A 24,952-nucleotide genomic window follows, 5' to 3' on the forward strand; every position below is an offset into this window, starting at 1 on the left:
AACACTTTCACTTTTATCTTTCTGAACATCTTTATTTAGTGTTATATAGTTCTTTATTTCTGTTTCTTTTACACCTGGTGTGCAGAATGAGAGTAACTCTTCGACTTGTGAGTTTCCATATTATATCAGTCTTAAGCATTCTTATAAGCTGTTGATCAGTTTATAAATAAGATACTTATGTATATTGATAGCATCTGTAATGTTTCAAAACATTATATGACTATAATATTTAATGTATATATGTTATTTATGGAAGCTTTTTTTTAAAACCTTTTCATTATTATGTTGTTCTTCCTGTAACAAGCAAATGTTTTCTTTGAAGATATTTCAGCTGTTTTTTTTTCTGAACTTAGCTTTTATTCATTTTTTACTTCAGTTCTCATAATATCTTACTTGCTTGTTAGACTCTACGTAGCTAGGCAATACCTGTAGAAATAAAAGAGTGTTTTAAAATAGTAATATTTGAATTTTTAACACAAAATAAAACTTTTCTTTGGAATTTTTTATTGCTCATGTTTTTCCATTATATTTCCTTAATAAACATTTTAGATATGAAGCTTTCTGTTAGCATTGAGCTTATCATTTGTCTTGAACATTAAAAATTTATTCACTTGAAATTAACCATTTTTAATGGATGTTATAATTTTATTATTTATAACTCTCTGAGACTATCATGTGTCTATTCTACTTACATGTGTCTTGAAATTGGGGCCGTTAAGCTAAAAATTTTTTTGGAACTTACAGTGAATAGATGTTTTAAATATATTTAGTGATTCATTTCTTTCCTTTAAACATAGATTTTAAAGTGAAGTTAAAATATTCATGGATAAATTATTATTATTTTTTAATCCTCACCTGAGGACATGCTTATTTATTTTAGAGATGGGGTGCAGGGAGGGGGAAGGTAGGAGGGAGAGAGGGAGGGAGGGAGAGAGGGAGAGAGGGAGAGAGGGAGAGAGAGGGAGAGAGGGAGAGAGAGAGAGAGAGAGGGAGGGAGGGAGGGAGAGAGAGAGAGAGAGGGAAAGAGAAACATTGTTCATTTGCCTTCTTTATTTGCCCTGGCTGGGGATCCAACCTGAAAACCAGTATGTGCCTTGATCGGGAATTGAACCCACAACCTTTCACTATATGGGACAATGTTTCAACCTACTCTGCCACACTGGCCAGGGCACGGATAAATTTTTTACAAAACTTTTACCTCTTCTTCTATTTTTTTTTTTGGTGAGAGAGAACATATATATACAATGAATATGTATTCTTTATTTTTTTAATCCAACATTCTTTTAAATAAGCCTCTTGAAGTCACAATAGTATTATTACATAAACTAGAGGCTCGGTGCATGAAATTCATGCACAGGGGTGTGTGTCCCTCAGCCCAGCCTGCACCCTCTCCAATCTGGGACCCCTCAAGGGATGTCTGACATCCCTCTCACAGTCCAGGACTGCTGGCTCCCAACTGTTCGCCTGCCTGCCTGCCTGATTGCCCCTAACTGCTTCTGCCTGCCAGCCTGATCACCCCCTAACCACTTTCCTGCCAGCCTGATCAACGCCTAATTGCTCCTCTGCCGGCCCGATTGCCCATAACTGCCCTCCCCTGCTGGCCTGGTTGCCCCTAACTGCCCTCCCCTGCTGGCCCCATCACCCCTAACTGCCCTCCCTTGCCAGCCTGTTCGCCTCTAACTGCTCTCCCCTGCTGACCTGATTGCTCCCAACTGCCCTCCCCTGCAGGCCTGGTCACCCCCAACTGCCCTCACCTGCTGGCCTGGGTCCCCCCCAACTGACCTCCTCTGCAGGCCTGGGTCCTCCCCAACTGTCCTCCCCTTGAGGCCTGGTCGCCCCGAACTGCCATCCCCTGCCGGTCCGGTCACCCCTAACTGCCCTCCCCTGTAGGCCTGATCACCCCAACTGCCCTCCCTTGCAGGCCTGGTCCCTCCCAACTGCCCTCCCCTGCTGGCCATCTTGTGGTGGCCATCTTGTGTCCACATGGGGGCAGCCATCTTGTGTGTTGGAGTGATGGTCAATTTGCATATTATCTCTTTATTATATAGGATTTGACTCTATGATGTTTTCATGTTTTATGGAATATTTTATAAACTTGAAAATGATATATATGTGTATATGACACATATAATTGTGTATATGATAACCAAAAGCTTTTTTAATATGATTTTTAACCTTTTGCACTCGGATGTCGAGTGTGACTCGACACGGTTAGCATTAGAATAAAGGAATCGAGAAAAAAGCAAGCGAGTGCAAAGGGTTAACAGTTTTATTGAGCTATAATTGAAATACTACACAATTCACTCATTTAAAGTGTATAATTGAATGGTTTAGTGTGTTCACAAAGCTGTGCAACCATCATTACAGTTAATTTTAGACCATTTCATCATCTCCCCAAAGAAAAATCGTATTCATCAACAGTCACTGTTCATTTCTTTCAAACTCCCAGTTCTAGGTACCCACTACTCCACTTTCTCAATGGGTTTGTGTATTCTGGACAGTTTATACAAATGGAATTATACAGTATCTTTGTGATCTGTTTTTTTCACTTAGCATACTGTTTTCAGGGTCTGTCCATGTTGTAACATGTAGCAGTGCTTCATTCCTTTTTGCGACTAATATTCTAATGTAAAAATAGACCTTCTTTTGTTTGATCATTCATTCACTAGTGGATATTTGAGTTGATTTCACTTTTTGGCAAGGCAGCAATGGGCTTTTGTGTACATGGTTTTTTGTGGACATACATTTGAATGTATCTTGTGTGTGTGTGTACCTACGAGTGGAATTGCTGGGTCATATGGTGTATGTTTAACCATTTGAGGAATTTCCAGGTTGTTTTCCACAGTGGCAGTATTATTTTACAATCCCAGAAGCAATTTATGCGGGTTCCAATTTCTTCACATGTTTGCCAACACTTGTTAATGTCTGTCTTTTTTATTATAGCCATCATAGTCAGTGTGAAGTAATGTCTCCTTGTGGTTTTGGTTTTCATTTTTTTAATGGCTAATGATGTTGAGCATCTTTACAAATGTCTTTACTGGCCATTTGCATATCTTCTTGGAGACATGTATACAGATGTTTTGTTCATTTAAAATTTTTATTTCTCTCTTTATTACGAATTGTGAGAGTTCTTTCTATATTCTGGTACATGTTACTTATCAGATACATGATTTGCAAATGTTTTCTTTCATTATTTTGCCTTTTCACTTAAAAAATATTTTTATTGATTTCAGAGAGGAAGGGAGAGGGAGAGATAGAAACATCAGTAACAAGAGAGAATAATTGATCGGCTGCCTCCTGCATGTCTCCCTGCAACCTAGACATGTGCCCTGACCGAGAATCGAACTGTGACCTCCTGGTTCATAGGTCGACACTCAACCACTGAACCACACCGGCTAGGGTCTTTTTACTTTCTCGATAGTATCCTATAAAGCACAGAAATTTTTAATTTTAAGTATTTCCAATTCATATATTTTTTCTTTTGTTGCTTGTGTTTTAGTGCCATAATTAAGAAACATTTTCCTAACCCAGTGTCATGAAGATTTACCGTAATTTTTTAATGAGAGTATTATAGTTTCAGCATTTACATTCACATCTATGATCCTTTTGGGGTTAATTTTTGTATATGATGTAAGAAGTGGTCAACTTATCCCAGCATATTTGTTTAAAAAACGATTCTTTCCTCATTGAATTGTCTTGACAGACTTGTTGAAAATCAATTGACCATGAATATAAGGTTTATTTTTGGGCTTTCTGTTCTATTCCATTGATCTGTATTTCTATCTTACACCACACAGCTTCATTACAGTAGCTTTGTGCTATAGGTTTTGAATTTTCTGTTATGAGTACTCTCTAGTATTCTTATTTTTTAAGATTCTGGGTCCCATGGCATTACTATGATCTTTTAAATAAAAATTTAAATCAAATGGTAAAGTAATGTATATAGTGACTTCTCAATACAGTTTAAAAATGTTGTGAAAAAATTGTTACAAACAAATCCTCTTCAACTTTATATTTGTTGTTACAAAATATCATATTCCAAGCTTTTCCCTTAACTTTTATTCCTTTTTTGCGCATCTTTCCCTATTCTATTACCTTAACATTTCAACAACAAAGTTTCACTTTGATATCACTACCTATCTCTTTTAATTGGAATATCTTTGATATGTTCATTGTTATTTCATAAATAAAGCAAACAAATTAGTGTGTCCAGGAGGTCACATAGGATGTTTCTAATGTTTGATTAAATATCATTATTGCATATTTTAGAAATTATTAAAAGTCTTCCAGATAAATATTCTAGGTATTTTAATCATGACACAGAATAATAAGCATTGTAAAATCTAATTTTCATGATTTCACTAGTAAAGTTTTTCATGTGAGTCAGTAACTCAAAGTTTTTTTCTTTAGGCGATTGCATTACCTCCTATAGCCAAATGGCCATATCAGAACGGTTTTACATTTCATACCTGGCTTAGAATGGATCCTGTAAATAACATCAATGTGGATAAGGATAAACCGTATTTATATTGGTATGTATTTCTGTTCCTTAGTGTTAATTATCTTACTTTGAAAATGAGAAGGATATTTAGAGGTAAAATGAAAACCTATTCTCTAAAGTTTCAGAACCAGCAAAGGTCTTGGTTATTCTGCTCACTTTGTTGGGGGCTGTTTGATTATAACCTCCATAAAGTCAAAAGGAAAAGGCTTTCAACATTGTGTGAAATTTGATTTCAAGCCGCAAAAGGTATGTGATCTTCTGAGTCATAGTTGTGTTAAGTTATACTAGCCTTCAAGATGCTTTGTTTGAATATTATTGTCATAATATGTGGTATATCACAGCTCTGTTTATACTGCTTCATAAAATGAAGAATAAATCACTGGACGATTATTAACCTCTCTGATTTGGATAATAAAAAGAGTGGGTATTTAGTTATTTATAGAGTTTAAGCAAAATACAAGGTGAAAATATCAATGGCAAAAATTTTAGTATTATTACTACTAGTAGTAATATGTGTTGTCTTTAGTACTTTAAAACTTATACATTAATAAGTATTTTATAAAAAATGTGTATATATACATATATAGGTAGGTGGGTATAAAGATAGATGGGTATATAGATAAAGCAAATATGACAAAATGTTGACAATTGTGGAATCTAGGTGGCAAGAAAGGGTGTTTGTACTAAACTAAACTTTTGAGGGGTTTATTAGAAAATTTTCATAATAAAACATTGGAAAATAATATCATGATTAAGTTCTTACCTCTGAGAGCTCCCTTGATTAAGTATTATTACAGAGGTTGAATATTGAATTTAATATAGTTAGTTATATTATTTTTTTATTGTAATTTATCATTTAATTTGTACTAGTTATCATCAATGTGATTGAGTTATTAGAAGGATTATTATATCTCCCTCTCTTTTTTTAAAACTGTTTTTGCTTATTCAGTGGTATATGGTAACTATAGTGCACATTTATAACCGATGGAAGAACAGTGAGCTTCGGTGTTATGTGAATGGTGAGCTAGCTTCCTATGGAGAGATAACATGGTTTGTCAACACCAGTGATGTAAGTAGTTTGAAATGTTAAGATGAAAAAAATTATTTTAAAAGCATGAACTTTTGAAATAAGAAATATATTTGACATTGAATATAAATTTTGGAATACTACAGTGGTGTGTTTTTATAGTCATAGTTTGTCTATCATGTTTTTAAATTTTTATTCTTATTGTTGATACTATAACAGGTATCTCCCATTTGCTTCCCTCTTTGCCCACCTCTTCCCAGCCCCACCCTCCTTTCTCTCCTCCCCTGACTTTTACCACACTGTTTTCTGTAACCAGGGGCTATCCATATATGTTTGTTGGCTTATCTCTTCAAGAATAGAACTGTGTTAATGTGTCACATAAGATATTACTCAGTTCTTGTTATAAAATTATTCTGTATAGGGTAGAGATAAAGATTTATATGAAACATTGGGTATATCTTGAAAGTGTGTGTCATTGGTCCATTGATCAAATTAAATGTGTGAGATCTATTACAGGGTTCTGATAATTTTTATAAATGAGTTAGATGATGCATACTTACAAATTTTGCATATAATTTTTAGCTGTTATAGATAACTATTATGTTATAATGTTTTCAGGATTCAAAAAAAGATCCATATGTTAGAATTAAATTTAAATATCTTCCTCCCCCAGGTTATGTTCTTAATAGAAAGTTTAAGAAATACAGATCAGCCCTGTTGGCATTGCTCAGTGGTTGAGTGTCGACCTATGAACCAAGAGGTCACTGGTTCAATTCCCAGTTAGGACACATGCATGGGTTGCGGGCTCGATCCCCAGTGTTGGGCGTGCAAGAGGCAGCTGATCAGTGATTCTCTCTTATCATTGACTTTAGGCCCAGTGCAGGAAATTAGTGCACTGGAGGGGAGGGTCCCTCAGCCCACCCTGCCTCCTCTCACAGCCCAGGAGCCCTCAGGGATGTCCTACTGATGGCTTAGGTGCGCTCCCTGCGGGCCTAAGTCGTCAGTAGGCCTCCCTCTGCAGGAGGCAATCTGGCTGATCAGGGGAAGGCACCGCCCCCATCACCCCGCTGCTGCTGCCACTGCTGGCCACCACAGCCACCAAGGTGTTTTCATCAACACAGACTCCAGTCCCTTCACCATGAAAAAAATGACAACTTTCTTTAGGCATTTTAAAGATGTCTCTTTCATAGGATATGACATTTATTTATTTATTTATTTATTTATTTATTTATTTTTTATCCTCACCTGGGGATATTTTTCCATTGATTTTTAGAGAGCGTGGAAGAGAGAGGAAAAGACAGAGAGAAACATCAATGTGAGAGGGACACTTTGATTGGTTGCCTCCTGCATGAGCCCTGACCTGGCCCCTGGCCAGGGAGGAGCCTGCATCCTAAAGTAAAACTGCTAAATTAGATACAATCTGGCTAATGTCCTATAGGACAATAAAGCCATCACTTTTTGAATTGGTGTGTCTTCTAGACAGAAATTAGTTACATCTTTAAAAGCCTAAGAATTCTTTTCATCTTCTCACTTTGCTGATCATTATATGTAACTTTCCAGGGCTGTAAAATGTCAAAATATATGGAACTTATTTAATTGTAAATAGTGTGTCACAGTTATGTGTTTCATAGAAAAGGAAATGATCATTCTGTGGGCCTCTAATGCCCCAATTATACTGAAGGGACTTGCTGTCAATGTTTTACTCCAGGCCTGTGCTGAGCCGTGGCCTGTGCTCCCAGGCTGCTTGGCGGGGCTGCCCTGGCCTCCTGGGACCGGAGATGGTCTTGGGAGCCTGCGGGCATGGCTTGGCGCCGCTGCCCTCACCTCCCGGGGCCGGCGATGGTCCCAGGAGCCTGCGGGCTTGGCGCCCATCCCCGGGACCCAGGCCACTTGGTGCCGCCCCAACCCTGGCCGCTTGGCGCCTGCGCATGCAAATTAACCTGCCATCTTTGTTGGGTTAATTTGCATATCACTCCTGATTGGCTGATGGGCATCATGGAGGAACAGTAAATTTGCATCTTTCTCTTTTATTAGTGTAGATGTTTCTATCTCCCTCTCCCTTCCTCTCTGAAATAAATAAAATATATTAATAAAATTAAAAAAAAGAAATGTAGACCAGGGAAATGAATACAAAGTGTGTATCACCCATTCACCATTATCTCCTTTTATTTTTTTATTTTCTTTAAACTTTACCCTTATTGTCGAAAGTATGTCCCCCTTTTTCCCCTATTGACCCCCTTCACCATGCTCCCACCCAACTCCTCCTTTTATGTATATCTTATGCTATATGTATTTACATATTTATAATGCTGGTCTTAAGAGCTCAGGTTGTTGTAACAGATTAGGTTTGAATATCAGCTCTTTGAATATCTGTCATTTGATGACTATATGACCTTCATTAATCTATTAGGCCTCAGCTTTCTCCACCTAAAAATGGGTATAAAATAGTATCTATCTCAGAAGATTAATGTGATTAAATGAGACACTGTTCAAAGATCCACTAGCAGATTGCTCAATAACTGTTCTCATTATTGTATTGTTTTTTAAACCTGTTTTTTCCCTTACATTAAACTTTATGAAGTGCTTCGTGCATTACAGGCATTGTAATAAATACCTTTATTTTCTAAAAGCCCCAATGTTGCAAGATAAGTACTATTTTAATCTCCATTTTACAGATGAGACTGAAGCACAGAGAGGTTAGGTAGCTTGCCAATATCAGCAGCATGGTTTGTCTTTAGAACCCAAGTGTTAACATATTCCCTACGGTTAGTATGTGTTTTTCAGCATTCTTTCTAATGGTTTCTAGGTACACATGATACTTTCAAAGAGATATGAACAACTTTACTTCTTGTCCTCTTTGTTGTACACATGAGTTTTCTTACATGTGATTTTTGCAACCTGGATGTTGTTAAAAGCATTTTTTTTTTACACCTGCCTTTCTGGATTTATACATTTCTATTGAGGGATTGCATCTATTCCCATGACTTTACTCATCATCTATATCTTGATATCTGCAAAAAGCTGTCTAAAATTTTATTTAATATTAAGTCTATATGTAAAATCAATATTCTATATATAAATCATCCCTCCTGTCAACAAAAACCTTGGGATTTTCTTGCATGAGAATACTAATGTGGTGGAAAGCTTTGTATTTTGTTAAAAAAGAAAATAAAACCACAGCTATCAGGTGCAAAAAACCTCTATTTTTACAGTTTTAACTTCTCACCAAACCTATCGGACCCTGTTGATAGTTGTTTCTCTGTTCCCGTGAGCTCACAGTAAAGGCAGACTGATTATGTCCCGAACTTAGCTCTTGATTTTCCTCCATGCTCCAAAGCCTGCTCTTCTGTCTGGTTCTGGGGTTATCCAGTTATGAACCTTCAGAGTCCATAATGAAATCTCTGACTCTGTTTCCTACAGTTACTTTGTCATCAAGTTTTGATTTTTCTTTGGTAAACGTGTCTTATCTGCTTTTCTGTGAGGTATTTCTTGATCACTACAACAGATGGGAAAGAATGAAGTGTAATGGCTAAATGAATTATTTTAATCTACTTGGATTTTAGTTTAGAATGAACATTTGTACCAATTTAGGTTGTTATTTCTGGAGAAGATAATTTTTTCCTAATAAAATTTTCTGTGTTCTTTCATAGACTTTTGACAAATGTTTCCTGGGCTCGTCAGAAACAGCAGATGCTAATAGAGTATTCTGTGGTCAGATGACTGCAGTGTACCTTTTTAGTGAAGCTCTTAATGCAGCTCAGATCTTTGCTATTTATCAGTTGGGCCTGGGATACAAGGTACTTTACTTGCTGTTCACTGCTTAATCAGTGTTAGTTGAGCTTGATTCAAAGGTGGGTGATGCATGGGGCACCTTACTTTGGCTTACGGACTGTGTATGTCCAAGTAATCATGAGCACCACAGGAAGTCACAGATGTCCAAGGGTACTTTAATTTTTTGAGGGAAATACAGTATACTTGTCATACGTGGAGCACTAGCTCAATTTTCGACTTTAGGTCATACTGCATTTCTTCTAATGACACTAATCTTTGCACAGCTAAGTTTTCAATAGTTACTGTGATAGAGAGCAAGTACCACATGAAAATTAGTGTGAAACAATGAGGATGAGTTATGAAGTTTGTTTCCAAAGTAGGAGAACTTGTGCAGTGACCAAGATGCATACACATACCATTAATAAATAATTTAAGGGAACATTTTTTTTCTAACTTGTGCATCAGTCTTTCTAAATGGCTACTAAATTGTTAAAATATAAAGTTATTTGGATCAAACTACTTAATAAACAGAAATGTTCAATATTTATTTTGGTCTAGTGCATACAAAATTACTGCGATGCTAAGAATGTCACAAACCAAGAAAATTTGGGAACTTTAGGTAAAGCAATTGTTGGTATAGTTTTTAGGGAGCCATTTAATGGCTGCTATGTTTCCTTGAAAACAAAATCAACTTTGAGTTGATTTACATTTAATTACAATTAATATAGTATACATATATGAAGTTACCATATGATTGAATAGTCTTCTGTGTATATATCCAAAATAATTGAAAGCAGGATCTGAAAGAGATATTTGTGTTACGCATGTTCATTGCATCATTGTTTATAACCAGAGGCCCGGTGCATGAAAATTCATGCACTGGAGGGGGGGGTCCCTCAGCCTGGCCTGCCCCCTCTCACAGTCCAGGAGCCCTCAGGGGCGGGAGGCGACCTGGCAATCAGGGGAAGGCGATGCCCCCATCACACCTCTGCTGCTGCCATTGCCGGTAGCGCAAGCCTTGGCTGGCCCTGGTTACCTGAGCCTTGGGTGGCCCTGGATGGCTGGGTAGCCGCCATCTGAGGCTTGCCTGCGCCTCGGGCAGGCCCTGGGTGGCTGGGAGCTTAGGGGGCTGGAGGACTCCAGAGGCAGGCGCGTGGAGCGGACCTGCCACCCCAGAGGGGCTGAGGGGACTGGGTGCTTCCATCTTGTGGCTGTGGGCGCCAACATCTTTGAGGGCATGGCAGTCAATTAGTATATTCCCTCCTTTTTGGCTGTGGGTACCGCCATCTTTGTGAGGGTGTGATGGTCAATTAGCATATTCCCTCTTTATTAGATAGGATAGCCAAGAAGTTGAAGCAACCTAATTGTCCATGGACAGATGAGTAAAGAAAATGTGGTATTACATACAGTGGAAAATTATTTAGCTTTAAAAAGAAGGAACTCTGTCACATGTAGTAACATGGTGAATCTTAAGATCATTATGATTCAAAAAGACAGATTACTCTATGGTTACACTTAAAACAAGTTACATAAAGTAGTGAAACTCACAGAATTAGAAAGTAGAATGGTGGTTGCCAGGGAATGGGGGGAGATGGAAATGAGATGGTCACTGGGTATTGAATTTCAGTTTGGCAAGATTTAACAGTTCTAGAGATTGGTTGTACAATGTGCATATAGTTAACACTACTGTACTATAGACTTATAAAATTTATCATCTTAAATATTTTGTGCTTTTTACTAAAGATTTTAAATAATGACACAATAAAGACAAAATACTCTTGTGTAAATACTAAGTTTTATATATATTTTTAAATATAAGATTTTAATGTCAAGTTGACTTGTTTTCCATTATATTTTTAACATGAATTCAGTCCACTTCAGAATTAAATGTGCAAGCTCATCCTAGTTGATAGTGTTAGGAAAATGATCAGTGGTGTGTCTCCTAAAATTTTTATAACTGTGGTGCTTTGTATCTGGATTTTCTTTTTGTGGCATTCTATCTCAACTGTTCTACTTTTTTATTCTTAGGGTACATTTAAATTCAAAACAGAAAGTGATCTGTTCCTGGCTGAGCATCACAAACTTTTATTGTATGATGGCAAACTCTCCAGTGCCATTGCATTCACATACAATCCACGTGCTACAGATGCCCAGCTTTGCCTGGAATCATCCCCTAAGGACAACCCTTCAATTTTTGTTCATTCACCACATGCACTCATGCTCCAGGTACTAGCTAGAATCTTTTAAGAATATTTTTAATGGTAACTTTTGATTTTTATTGATGTGTATTTGGTAGCGTCTATTAAATATATGCAATGTAACGTTCTGTTGTCCCTGTTACGCTTTATTTTTAATTGTTTTGGAAAAGAAATCATTGGGATGTTTATGGTTCTTCTATTTTATAAGGATGTGAAGGCAGTTTTAACACATTCCATCCAAAGTGCTATGCATTCAATTGGAGGGATACAAGTGCTGTTTCCGCTTTTTGCACAGTTGGATTATAGGCAGTACTTATCTGAGGAGGTTGACTTGACTATATGGTGAGTGCCTTTGTTTTTTGCTTTAATTTGATGTGAGTTACTGTCATTATTGTCCAGTTGCACAGTAATTTTTCTGCCTTTTAAATTTGTTGTAGTGTTAAAAAATATAATTCAAAGAAATTTGTGAACTATAAATGTTATTACAAATTCATATCAATAATAATAGTATTGATTTAAATTATTCCTTTTGAGTAGGAAATACAGAAGCTCTGAAAGAAGTTTTTTTGTTTGTTTGTTTGTTTTTTGTTTTGCCCGGCTGGCATAGTTTAGTGGTTGAGGGTCAACCTATGAACCAGGAGGTTACAGTTCGATCCAGATTTCCAGTGGAGGGCATGCAGGAGGCAGCCAGTCAATTATTCTCTCATCATTGATGTTTCTCTCTCTCCCCATTCTCTCTGAAATCAATAAAAAGATATTAAAAAAATAAAAAGTTGATTTTTAATAAAGTTAGAAATAATGGATTTATCAGAAATACATTTTTGTATAATATTCTAATTAAAAATTTTTAAATTGTTATTTGTCAGTGACTTATGGGAATTTAGCTTTTCATATTTATTGATTGTATGTAATTGAAATCTAAAATTTTGATGTTATGTAATAGGTGCTTTAATCTTTTTTTATTAGATTGTATGTTTGGCACATTTTGTCTCCTGTATTGTAGTGTTTGAGTCTAAAAAGGCAGAGACTTATTAATTCTAGGACAAGTTATAAAGGTTTGAAGAGGATGTCTAAATGAATTTTTCATGATTCTGTAGTCTAGTGAAACTATTTACAGTAAAATAATTAATTTATTATTTGAGTAATAATTTATTACTTGAGTAATTTAAAGGAGTTTCCCATTGTCTCTTTTGAAAATCTTTCTCTGATTTTTGCTTTTATATAACTTGAGGTCTACTACCATTGTACATATTTAATGATGTAAAAATTTTCTCCAGAGTAATTTTAGGAAACAAAATGACTTTTTTAAAAAGAATGAAGTATCAAATCTAGTATTTGTTGATTTTAGGAAATGAAAATGATTCTTGACATAATACTACTTCATAATTTTTTTTTTTTTTTTTTTTTTTGCATCCTGGTCTAAAATCTTTGTTACAAAGCTTAGTTATTTTTTTTTTTTTATTGGTTATCTTTTTCTTTTCTACATCTTTATTGGAATTGCTGATAGTTAAAAGCAATTTTGTGGAGGAGGCTGATTGCCAGTCATGTTTTCTCTTTTTTTGTGAGAAAGTCTCAGAGCCTTTGGAAAAAAAGGTAACAGCTGACCTTATTTCATTCCATTTCAGATATCTCTAAAAGACAGGAAGGAGAGAGAGAGATCAATTTGTTACCCCACCATTTATGCATCCATTGATTGTTTTTGTATGTGTTGGGATGATTCGAACTGACTGAGCTACCTGGCCAGGGCTCAACTTTACTTTTCTTATATTCTCTTTTCTTGTTCTGTTCAAAGTAGGCCAGTCTGGAATCCTAAGACATTTTGAGAATTTCTACCCTAGTCTGTTTGCTCCATGTATCTTTTTTAATGCCTTTATATATTTAATGTTAGCCATTTTATTACTTGTTTTTGGTCATTACTTATTTTTCGTGCATGTTTGTCATATTGTTTCTAAGTAATTCACTTATTTACATGTTTGTGATACAATATAGGAAATAAGTATTTGAGTAAATTCTAATTACATTAAAATTCTAGTCCTGGAATAATGTTGAGGCAGTTTTAGTAGAACTTATATTTCCTTGAAATAGAGAACCTTTACTAAGATTAATCTATCTAACTTAAAAAGAAAACCAACCCACACATTTTTTTTAAACCATAGTCTTTTTCTTATTCCAGTTCAACTTTGCTGGCTTTTATCATGGAGTTGTTGAAGAATTCAATTGCCATGCAGGAGCAGATGCTTGCCTGCAAAGGCTTTTTGGTAATAGGATATAGTCTTGAAAAGGTAAAGTATAAAATGCTTTTTACATGTCTGATTCTTAATTTGTAGGCCATGACTTAGTCTCATAAGTGGCTGAGAAACTGGGTCTGCAAGTGTTTCCAAGTGTCTCTTTAGTTATGTAGAATTACCTAAATTACAATAACCTTTTGTTGTTTTTACCTTGCCACCTATTGCTTTATTAAAGAAAAGTTGTTAAATCTTATGTCATCTTTAACTTAGAGCAGTGGTTCTCAACCTTCCTAATGCCGCGACCCTTTAATACAGTTCCTCATGTTGTGGTGACCCCCAACCATAATTATTTTCGTTACTACTTCATAACTGGTCTTAGGCTCTACAGCAGCGGTTCTCAGCCTGTGGGTCGTGACCCACAGGCTGAGAACCGCTAGCAGGGTCACCTAAGATGATCGGAAAACACAGATATTTACATTACGATTCATAACAGTAGCAAAATTACAGTTATGAAGTAGCAACGAAAATAATTTTATGGTTGGGGGTCACCACAACATGAGGAACTGTATTAAAGGGTCGCGGCATTAGGAAGGTTGAGAACCGCTGACTTAGAGTATAGCTAGTAGGGCAACATTTTTCTGATATTAGCAACTTTTCATTTACTTACCTTGCCTTGTGATGATAGTGACCTTTGAAATATCTTGCCTTGCAGTCTTCTAAATCCCATGTCAGCAGAGCAGTGCTTGAACTTTGTCTTGCATTTTCAAAATATCTGAGTAATCTGCAGAATGGGATGCCCCTACTCAAGCAATTGTGTGATCACATTCTTCTTAACCCAGCTATATGGATTCATACCCCAGCCAAGGTAATATATATGTGTATATTGACTTTGGTTTAGTGTCTTCAGATTTTTATACTTGAGTGATAAATGAGGATTTTTAAAATCCTTTTGTGTGCTATTATGTAAGATTTCAGTGGAGTTCATTTTTGACTAAGCGTATTTTTTAAGGTAAATTTGCAAGGCAGTATATCTTTTCTTTTATTTAAAAGCAACATTAATATTTTTTTAAAAATTATCTTTATTTTCTGGTGTTATATAAAATAAAATTTTATTTCAGAAAGACTTTAAATTACTAATTATGAATCAAAGTTGGACAGTTCCAACTTTGTAATGTTTCTATAACTACAGTTCTGTTCTATTGCAAATATATGTATATATGTGTATATATTTTTATTCCTTAACTCACTGTGCTCTCTTTCCCTCTTCTTTACACACATAGCCCTTCCATCAACATGATGAATTCCTGAGGTTAATGTTAAGAAACAGCTGAAATTTCACCCTTACTTGAACACTGGTCTCATTTAATCATTTTAATCTCACATTAATTCAAATTATTAAATACAATTATATTTAGACACAATTTGTTTAGTACTGTAACAACAAACCAATTACTTATAATTGAACATATGTCTATTTGTGATAAAGCATATAAATAAAACCTTTGATAAATCCTAATGTATTAAGTTGCCCTAAAAATATTAATAGTGGTAGTGTTAAGCAGAACTTGAAACAGAAATTTTTATTAAATTGCATAATTGCATCTGTTTCATCTGCAGTTTTTGTTAGAAGCTGTATTATTTCAAACCTATTAATTTCCTCTCTGCCTCCTCCCTCCTTCCCTTTTGGTCCACTTGCAGTGTTTATCATTGTTTAGAATGGCACATACTTATTCTAGTTTTCAGAAAAAAATGTCTGCAGACTTTTTGCTTTTTCTAGAGTCATAGTATCTTATTTTCATCTGGTCTTTTCAAATGATAAAGAGAAAAACAGCTGCTGACTCTGATTGCCATTTGGAAATAATCAAAGGAGGCAGCTGGAGGTTGTAGCTTTTTATCTGCGGGTTCAAATTTGACCTCTTTCTCTTCTGTGACCCTTGCTCTTATTTCTTTACAAGGTTTGTTTCAAGTTACTTTTTAAACTTTTACTAGACACGTCTTTGTCTTACTAAACAGCATATTTGTAAGGCTTGGGGTCTCTTTTGATGTGATCAAAAAGACTTATTAATACTAAGTTGTAAGCAAATGTTTTAAAATTTTTATTATATCATTTCCTTAAGTTCCTAGTATTATTACACTCAGTTTGTTACGTTTTTCTTGTTAATAATTTTCTTTAATTTCCTTTTTAGAATTTGCAGTTGATTTGGTAATACTAAACTTTCCTCCTCTTTTAGCTGTCTGCTTTGTGTATCCATGAGGGGTTATATCTCCTTTTGTTTTATTAGAAATGTAGTTATAACAAAGGCTAGATCCAAAGTTTGTTTGACATGAAGGTCATACAATCTGGGTGAGGGAGGAACTTTTTAAGAAAAGTAATATGAGCCCTGGATCATAGGTTTGATTCCTGATCCAGGGCATTGACCTGGATTGCAGGTTCTATCCTGGCTCTGGTTTGGGTGCCTGCAGATGGCAACCAATCAGTGTGTCTCTCTCACATCCTCACCTTGATGTTTCCCCCTCCCTCCCCCCTCCTCTCCTTCCTCCCTCCCTTCTACTCTCTCTAAAGAAAATCAATGGAAAAATATTCTTGGGTGAGGATTAACAAATAAAAGAAAAAGAATATGACATAATGCATACACAATTAGATTTAGAGTCTTGAAGGAATCTGTATGGATGAATGGGGCACAGAGTTTAAGTTTTACTAGCTTTTTGGTAATTTCACCTCTGATTACTGAAGTTGAGGGGGTGGATATATGAATCAACCTTTGCTTTTGTAAAAGAATGCTCACAGTGATTTATAATATCCATTTATCTTTGATGTGCTTAGCTACAGTCTTTTTAATGTCCTCACTAGAGAGATGGATTTTCTTGTATACAGCAGTCCTTCACTTGAGTGGCTGCTTTATGCTGGGCATATGGAATCAGTGTTGAACAAGACAGATCTAATTCCTGCCCTCATAGAGTTCAGGTCTAATGGAAAAGGTAGATGTTAACACATAATTTGTGTGGTTATTAGATTATATAATGAGTGAATGAAGAAAGGTTTATTCATAATTAGCATATGAATAATTTTGAGATCTCCATTCTTATCTCAATATGTTGCTATCTAATTTTATCCCGTTTTCCATATTTTTGTCACTTTTGGGCCAGAATTATTGTATGTTTTTAACATACCACTCTCATCAAGTCATTTCTGAAACATGTAATGGTTTCCCATTGTTTTCAGTATAAAGTAGTCCCTTTTCTAGCATTAAGTTTTCAGGCCAATTCTCCTTTGTAGGCTTTCTAGCTTAAAAACTCAGCTATCTTCAAAGGCTAGACAGATACCAAAAACTTATCCTTGAGCAGTTGTTCTCAATCTTGGTTGTTGAGAGGATTAGGAGAGGTTTTTAGAAACAAAAGCAAGAACAGAATCCTATCTCCTTCACCCTAGATTCTGCCTTAATTGGTGTGAGACAGGGCCCAGGCATCAGTATATGTGCTGCTGAAGCGAGCACCAGGCTTCAGTATTTAAAAAAATGTTTTTCAGGTATTTTAATGCAGTTAGGAATGAGAACCTTTGTTCTAGATTTAGGGAAACCTTTTGTATCATTTACCATTATTTTCTGTTTGAAATTTCCCCTTCTGTCTACCTATCCTACTCAGCTTCAAAGTCTACCTTAGTACCTACTCTGTTAGTGAAGATTTTGTTGACTATTTAAGCTTATCCTATAATTTCTCTGTCCTCTAAATTTATAGTATTTAATAGCCCTATGCCACTCATTTTACATTTAATACATATTGCCTCATAGCCTTTTTTGTTGCAGTGGGTGTCTTTATTACCTTTAGTTTTTCACTTAAATTTGTGTGTATTTTTTAAATCTTCACTGCCATCTTATTTCCATAATGGAGTGCTCTGCATATAGGTGGATGTAAATATTTTCTGGATGACTGAAATAGCATGGTTAAGAATTTGAACCTGCCGGGACCAGTTTGGCTCAGTGGATAGAGCGTCGGCCTGCGGACTCAGGGTCCCAGGTTCGATTCTGGTCAAGGGCATGTACCTTGGTTACGGGCACATCCCCAGTGGGGGGTGTGCAGGAGGCAGCTGATCGATGTTTCTAACTCTCTATCCCTCTCTCTTCCTCTCTGTAAAAAATCAATAAAATATATTAAAAAAAAAGAAAAAGAATTTGAACCTGTCACAGAAAGTGTTAAATTTTTGCTTCAGTAACAGGGAAACAGGTCCTGTTTATTTGAGCAGCAGTAGCTACATCAGAATAATGGTATCTTCAGCAAGTCAGTGGATTACAGTGTTTTCTAAACTATAATCATCCAAGCCTCAATGTTAAGTGGTTCAGAATCTGCCACTCTTTACCATTTATGGTTAGTGATTGACTCCCTAAGTTATTTAGCCTTGATTGTTTCTTTATCAGGCATCTGGATGATAGGCACCTAATTTTCTCTCTCTCAAGAAATTATCAGGTAGTTTGTAGGGTTAAAAATGAAAATGCCCTCAATGTCTAGGGAAGGTAACATAAATGTTCAGTTGTAAATGATCAGGAGAGTTTGGTCTTTGGCCACGGTATATCCTACTTTTAAAGTTGTGCAGTTTATAAGGTATATCCAGTGGCAATGAGATGAAAAATTCTTGATTTTGTCATTAGAATAGAGCAAAAGGAGTCCTTATATTGTTCTAAGTACTAGAGTGTAATTATTGGTGAATTTTAGAGCCATAACTTGACTGAAATTCTGTGTTCAGTGGTGGGGCGCCACTTATATTCTTTCTGTTTCTTACATATTAAGAACTTATATTTTGAAGGTAATAAATTCTTGTGTGTTTATTTAGACTATTTATTTAGAAATAAACCTAGTAGAATCCTTTCCTAATTGGGGGACGGGGATGATAAACATGTTTACAGACTTTAATGTTATGATTACAATATTGGTAATAACGAGCAGAATTCTATTTTTCTAACAAATATTTCTTAAGGTCGACTTTACATGTTTCTATATAGGTTTGTTTCTTTTGACTTACCTCTACTTTTATTTTTAGCTACCTCTACTACTTTTTTTTTTTTGAGTTATTCTAGCTTCTAATTTTCTTCAAAACAAAGAAAATTTCTAGATTTTAAAACCACTATGCATAGCGTAAGTAGTAATTTTATTATAAAGAAGTTATACATGCTCATGAATAATTGCTGATTGTTAAGTAAGAATCAGTGTTTTTTTTTTCATAGAACATTAGCACTGCAGAAATTTGATATAGTTGGAGTGTTCAAAATTCTACTGTTGTGTGCTTGCGTGTGTATCAGTGGATATATGTTATATTTATTGACATGGAAGTTATTACCAAGCTCAGCATCTTGCTTTTTGGAACAATACAGTTTAAGTAAAGCAGCCTGAGGGCATTAACTGGAAATGGGTAAAATGCTGGTTTGCTCCTTTGATTTAAGCTCTTCATTTTCATCCTCTAGGTTCAGCTGACACTGTATACTTACCTGTCCACTGAATTCATCGGTACTGTCAACATATACAATGCCATCCGGAGAGTTGGGACAGTACTCCTCATTATGCATACACTGAAGTACTATTACTGGGCAGTGAATCCTCAGGATCGAAGTGGCATCATCCCAAAAGGATTAGGTATAGCAGCTCTGTCAATGTATTATGCTGTATATTAGTATATAGCAAATCAGGATTTTATTTTCTTTTTTAACCAATAATGTTACAGTACTCTGAAAGTTTTTCTAAATTTCATCATGGTAAAATTTTCTTTTAGTCTGTTGATTATATTGATAGTTTGTCCTAAATCGTGGTTACCAAAGGTTAATAAGTTGTTATTTTTAGAAAAAAATGCTGCTTTTGCTGGTGTTGTCTGGGGAGCAACTATGGGTAGAATGATAGTTTTAATTCACTGAAAATGAGAAGAAAGTCTACATTAGCAACTGGTATTGATGCTGGTGCCAATTGTCACAATGAGATAATTGAAAACAGTATTTTCTTTTTTTTTGGCGGGGGGGGGGAGATGGAGATTTCTTGCAGAAGGAGGGAATATCTGCTTCTAATAAATAGTGTAATGAAATCACAACATTTCAGTAATTATTTTCCTGCATAATCAGGAGACTTAATTACTGGAAGAATAATATTCATTCATCATGTCAGGAGTTCATGAAAGGGTTCAAAATAAAAATTTTGACAATTGGTGGCTCTTTTGTTTTTAAGTATTGCAAAACCTCCTTTAAACTGGCTTACATCATTACAGGGAGTTAATAATCACATATAAACAGGCAGTTTCAGTAAAACTTGGCACAGGGGTTCAGAGTATGGCCCTGGGACCCAGTTCTCTGTTGGCACTTTTCATGTATTCTCTTCTTTGGTAGTACCAAGCAGCCACTTCACATCCTCACAACTTCAAGTCCAGCAAAAGAGCATCCACCTGCATTGAGCATTGCCAGCAAAAGTCGCTTTCATTGTCTTTGTTTATCATTGGCTCTGATTGCATTGTGTGCCCATCTGTGTAGCAGTTATTCATCAGATTGCCCCAGACATTGAGGCCCTTCCTGCCTCTGAAACACATGATCTCAGAGTGAGGACGGGGTCAGTCCCTTGATAAAACTTGTGGTCTGTTGCTTTAAATTGGGAAATGGATGCTGGAGAGTCAGACAGCATACATTCTGATTGTACTCAAAGGCTTTGGCTGTTCAGTGATTTACAAAGATGAGGCTTCAGATTTGTATAGTACTTTTTAAAATTTCTGTTTTTGAAAAATTTGATTTTAGGGGGGGAGAGAGAGAGAAGAGAGAGAGAGAGAGAGAGAGAGAGGGAGAGGGAGGGAGGGAGGAGAGAGAGAGACATTAATGTGAGAGAGATACATTCAGTGGTTGCCTCCTGCACACCACTGGGGATGGAACCCACAATGTAGGCATGTGCCCTGATTGAGAATTGAACCCGAGGCCTTCTGGTGCATGGGACAGCATTCCAACCAACTGAGCCACACTGGCCAGGGCTACAGTGCTTTTTTTAAAATCCCTTTCAAAATAAACTTGAATTATTCTCAGATATTATTCTGCCTATAATTTAGAAAGCTGTGAGCACATACAGAAGTAATATGATCTCTTTGAGCTGGCAAGGTTGTGGTAGATCTAGAACTAGGTCATAATTTCCTGCTGACTCTTTCAAAGTGCTGTAGATGTATCTTATACTGTCCTGGGCATTGGTATTATGTTCTGGCCTTGATTTTATAACTGATTAGTGACCTTGGGAACGTCTTAGACTTCAAGTGAGAGAACTGGACAAACTTTATGATTCTATTGTAACTCTGTAACCTATTCTTTGGGAATTGTCATGTGGAACAAATTTTAAATAATTTTCTTCCTCTTTTAATTGACCTGTTCAAGGTCATGGTGGTCCTATGCTTTGGTGGTCTAGGAACTAGTTGTAAATAATGATTAGTGGGGAAAAAATTGCAGAAAACAGGTACTCACTTAGGATCTCAGAACAATGGGTATTTGGTTTCAAAAGCTTTCTGGGAATTATATGTTTGAGACATGAAAATTGACTTTAATGTGAGCCATGTGTGACCAAGGACTTGCTCAAGAAGAGGAGAAGTCAGAGGTGGCCAACATAATGTTTAACTTCTTCCTGAATGATACTGAGTTATACTTCTTGAGATTTTTGTATTAGCTTACAACAATGCTAACAATAGAGAAAAAGTTTTTTCCTTACTAAATTCACATAAAAGTTTGGATTTTTCCTTTTTGTGTGTGTGTGTGGTAAACTTATGTTGTTATAGTATCATTCTGAGTCTTTTAAAATATAAATGCACATTATTATTGAATACAAATTTTATTACCTCATTTTTATGTTTTGAAATTCCTTTGACATTATTTAAAAACAAACTTCATGCTATTTTCAGCGTAACCCAATTTGTTCATTTGGAGTATTATATATACAGTTGCATATGAGATTGAATGCTTGTCTTTCTTTAGGACACTGACCTTTATGGTTTTTTTTTATAATAAGTGGAAACATTATTGGAAATGTGAATTTTATACTTAGCTTTGAGGTATTTGAAACACTATATGTGTGTGTATTTTTTTTTTTTTTAAAGATGGACCACGACCTAATCCAAAAGAAATACTTTCTCTAAGAGCATTCTTATTGATGTTCATTAAGCAGTTAGTGATGAGGGTGAGTTCACTTTCTTATCCTATAGCATTATAGCTTGTCTGTATTTTAACATAATTTCAGATAAAATACATTCTTGGTTTATTTTATTTGTTACTAGGGTTACACATTGGAAAATACTTTGAAAAAATATTTATTTCTTTGTTTTCTGTTCATCTTTCTTGGGCATATAGGGATATACATTATTGCAGAATCCGAGATAGATAATTGTAATATATGGTATATGAATTTTTGTAGGAGTTCAAGTGTATTCATTCTTTCAGCAAATATTTACTGTTTCTAGTCTCTTTCTGGTACTGCTTAATGCAGCAATCAAGAAAGCTACACAAGGAGGTTTTATTTTTAGGGAGTTCCTTATAGCTGACATTCAGATTTTCAGAAATAACTTTCCTATATAAATATGCCAGGTAGGTGTATCAGCCTTTAGAAATGATTATGTTTTGACCCATTTTATTCTACTATAGTGATATTTAGTATTATTTTTAAGGAAGGTGTTTTGGTTTTATAAGACAGCAATATATAAATGTATTTGTTGCCAATTGTTTATTCAATATTTTCCTATATCATTTTATTTCTTGTTCTTTACAATTTAATGCTTTATTAGCTGTCACATAATATTGTGGTAAGCTGATTTAACTTTTAGTATATATTGCAGAATCAGATGCATTATTTATTAAAAAATTTATCCCTTAAATTGACCTTTTTTTTTTCTTTCCTAGTGTGTTTTTGCTTGTTACCTAATTTTCTTATTTTTATTTTTTAGATTGCAGGTTAGTTTTATGATTAATAATTGATAGACTAGGTTAAAAATTTTCATACTGTATTCATTTAAAAGTCCAATGTTTTTACCAATGAAATTACTACTCCATTTTTAGTGCCTAACATTTTAACTTGGTAATTTTAGAAACTGTTTCTTTCACTCTCCAAATTTAATAGAAAAAAAAAATAGCAAAGTTATCTTCTGTATTTAGAGAACTGATGGGTATGGATAATACATTTTTATTTATCATTAATAAGTATTTCTAGCTTACTTGAGGATTCTCTAGATTAACTAGATAGGTTATCATATTATATAAGGTGTAGACAGCAAATACTGATGTCAGACCTCTTCTGACCTACAGTCTTGAATATTGCATGTCTTCAGTGCGTCTGTCAGTTTATATTTTAAATTTAGATTCTATATTACATTATCTTTTTATATTTATAGCAGCTGACTATGTTGACAAATCTATATGTAAAATTTCCATCAAAAATTTTTTTTATATGCAAATTTAAGATACTTGTAATTATGTTTCTAAAGGATTCTGGAGTAAAGGAAGATGAACTACAGGCCATTCTTAATTACCTACTCACTATGCATGAGGTAACATTTGAATTTTATATTTTGGGATTTTTATTTTTTGAAGCTGTATTACAGGCTTTTTTTAAAGTAAAAAAGTTAAATCTTTCATTAGTGATCTTACCTTATAATAGACAAATATGCAAATTGACCGCACCTTCGCTACGCCTAAGCCACGCCCACCAACCAAGCCACGCCCATCAACCACGCCCACCAGGAAACTGTTGCAGGGACGCTGGGTGTGGCGGAGCCCAAGGCCGGGAAAGCCGCCCGAGGCTTTCCCGGCCTTGGGCGCCAGTGGGGTGCCTGCGCTGATCGCAGGAGACCACTGGGGGTCGGCTCCTGCGATCGGGTAGCAGGGACGCTGGGTGCAGCCGAGCCCAAGGCCACTGCCCAGGGCCAAGCCCGGACCCTGAAAGAAGGCAGAAGGCAGTGGCCACAGCCAAGGCCTGGGTCCCCAGTGCCGGCAGAAAACTGGTGCAGGCAGCCAGGTGAATGAAGGTCTGTTGCACGAATCTTCGTGCAAACGGGCTACTAGTATACTTATAATGGGGAATAAATGTATCTTGGAACTAAATGTTAGCAACCTTCATATAAATAGCCTTTATTACCTCAAGAGGGCTCAGAAATATCATGAAAGACTTTATAAGTGTTAAAGTTAGAGCCCGACCAGTGTGGCTCAGTGGTTGAACATTGATCCGTGCACCAGGAGGTCACCAGTTCAATTCACATGCCCAGGTTGTGGGCTCAATTCTCAGTAGGGGCATGCAGAAGGCAGCCTATCGATGTTGATGTAAAATGACTAAAAGTGATTGCATTTTAAAATTCATAGCATAGTCTTCCTATTGATTTTGCATGTTCAAATACTGTTAAGCTAAACAACTCATTTGTAATGGTGTTTAAAATTATGTGATTGAAAAGGAGATTGATATATCTTTTTTTCCATTATTATTTTTGATTAATCCTCACCTGAGGATATTTTTTCCATTTATTTATTTTTTATTTTTTAAGATGGAAGGAAGTGGGGGAGGGAAGTGGGTGAGAGGAGAGAGAGAGAAGCATCTGTGTGAGAGAGATACATTGATTGGTTACCTCCTGCACGTGCCCTTACTGGGGCCAGGCATTGAACCTGCAACCCAGGTACTTGCCCTTAACCAGGAATCAAACCTGTGACCCTTTGGTGATTGAGTCGATGCTCTAACCATTCTGCAACACCAGCCAGGGCTTTTTTCCTTTATTTTTTAGCACTGGGAAAATGTAATACATGTCAGATGTAGTCTAACCAAATAATCTGATTAAATGTGTTTTAAATAAGTACATTTTTGTGGTGGTGAACATACAATATATTGTACAGATGATATGCTGTAGAATTGTGTACCTGAAACCTGTAAAATTTTGTTAACCAGTGTCACTCCATTAAATTCAATAAAAAGGAGAAAAAAAAGTAAATTTTAGAAATTTGAATTTCTTATAAAACATCCATTTTAAATAATTTACCTTATGTTATAATTCATGTTTTGTTAGTTAAAAAGTATTTGTTATAGTATGAAACTGTGCCTTCTTTAATCATTAATAAATGAGAGAGACTGTTCGGACCCATCCTTGTTAATTGGGGGAGAAAAGAATAGATTACATTTCTTGATTGGATTATATTTTGCACAGTCATTGTTGATTGTGATTTCTTTTTACTGTTGAGGAGTATATTCTATTACATATTTAGGT

At 35.6% G+C, this 24,952-nt stretch overlaps 1 protein-coding gene across 1 annotated transcript in view; it reads left to right on the forward strand.

Annotated features, from left to right (window-relative positions):
* LRBA (LPS responsive beige-like anchor protein) overlaps nucleotides 1-24,952 on the forward strand; it is a 564,845-nt gene that overhangs the window by 60,998 nt on the left and 478,895 nt on the right. Inside the window, exons 5-15 of the mRNA XM_054717692.1 lie at nucleotides 4,411-4,532; nucleotides 4,621-4,747; nucleotides 5,451-5,570; nucleotides 9,179-9,325; nucleotides 11,328-11,525; nucleotides 11,706-11,839; nucleotides 13,671-13,779; nucleotides 14,438-14,590; nucleotides 19,179-19,347; nucleotides 21,815-21,894; nucleotides 23,192-23,254. Of these exons, the coding sequence (XP_054573667.1) occupies nucleotides 4,411-4,532; nucleotides 4,621-4,747; nucleotides 5,451-5,570; nucleotides 9,179-9,325; nucleotides 11,328-11,525; nucleotides 11,706-11,839; nucleotides 13,671-13,779; nucleotides 14,438-14,590; nucleotides 19,179-19,347; nucleotides 21,815-21,894; nucleotides 23,192-23,254 (1,422 nt within the window). The remainder of the gene's footprint in view (nucleotides 1-4,410; nucleotides 4,533-4,620; nucleotides 4,748-5,450; nucleotides 5,571-9,178; nucleotides 9,326-11,327; nucleotides 11,526-11,705; nucleotides 11,840-13,670; nucleotides 13,780-14,437; nucleotides 14,591-19,178; nucleotides 19,348-21,814; nucleotides 21,895-23,191; nucleotides 23,255-24,952) is intronic.

The sequence above is a fragment of the Eptesicus fuscus genome, chromosome 6 (assembly GCF_027574615.1).
Source record: "Eptesicus fuscus isolate TK198812 chromosome 6, DD_ASM_mEF_20220401, whole genome shotgun sequence".
Taxonomy (NCBI): Eukaryota; Metazoa; Chordata; class Mammalia; order Chiroptera; family Vespertilionidae; genus Eptesicus; species Eptesicus fuscus.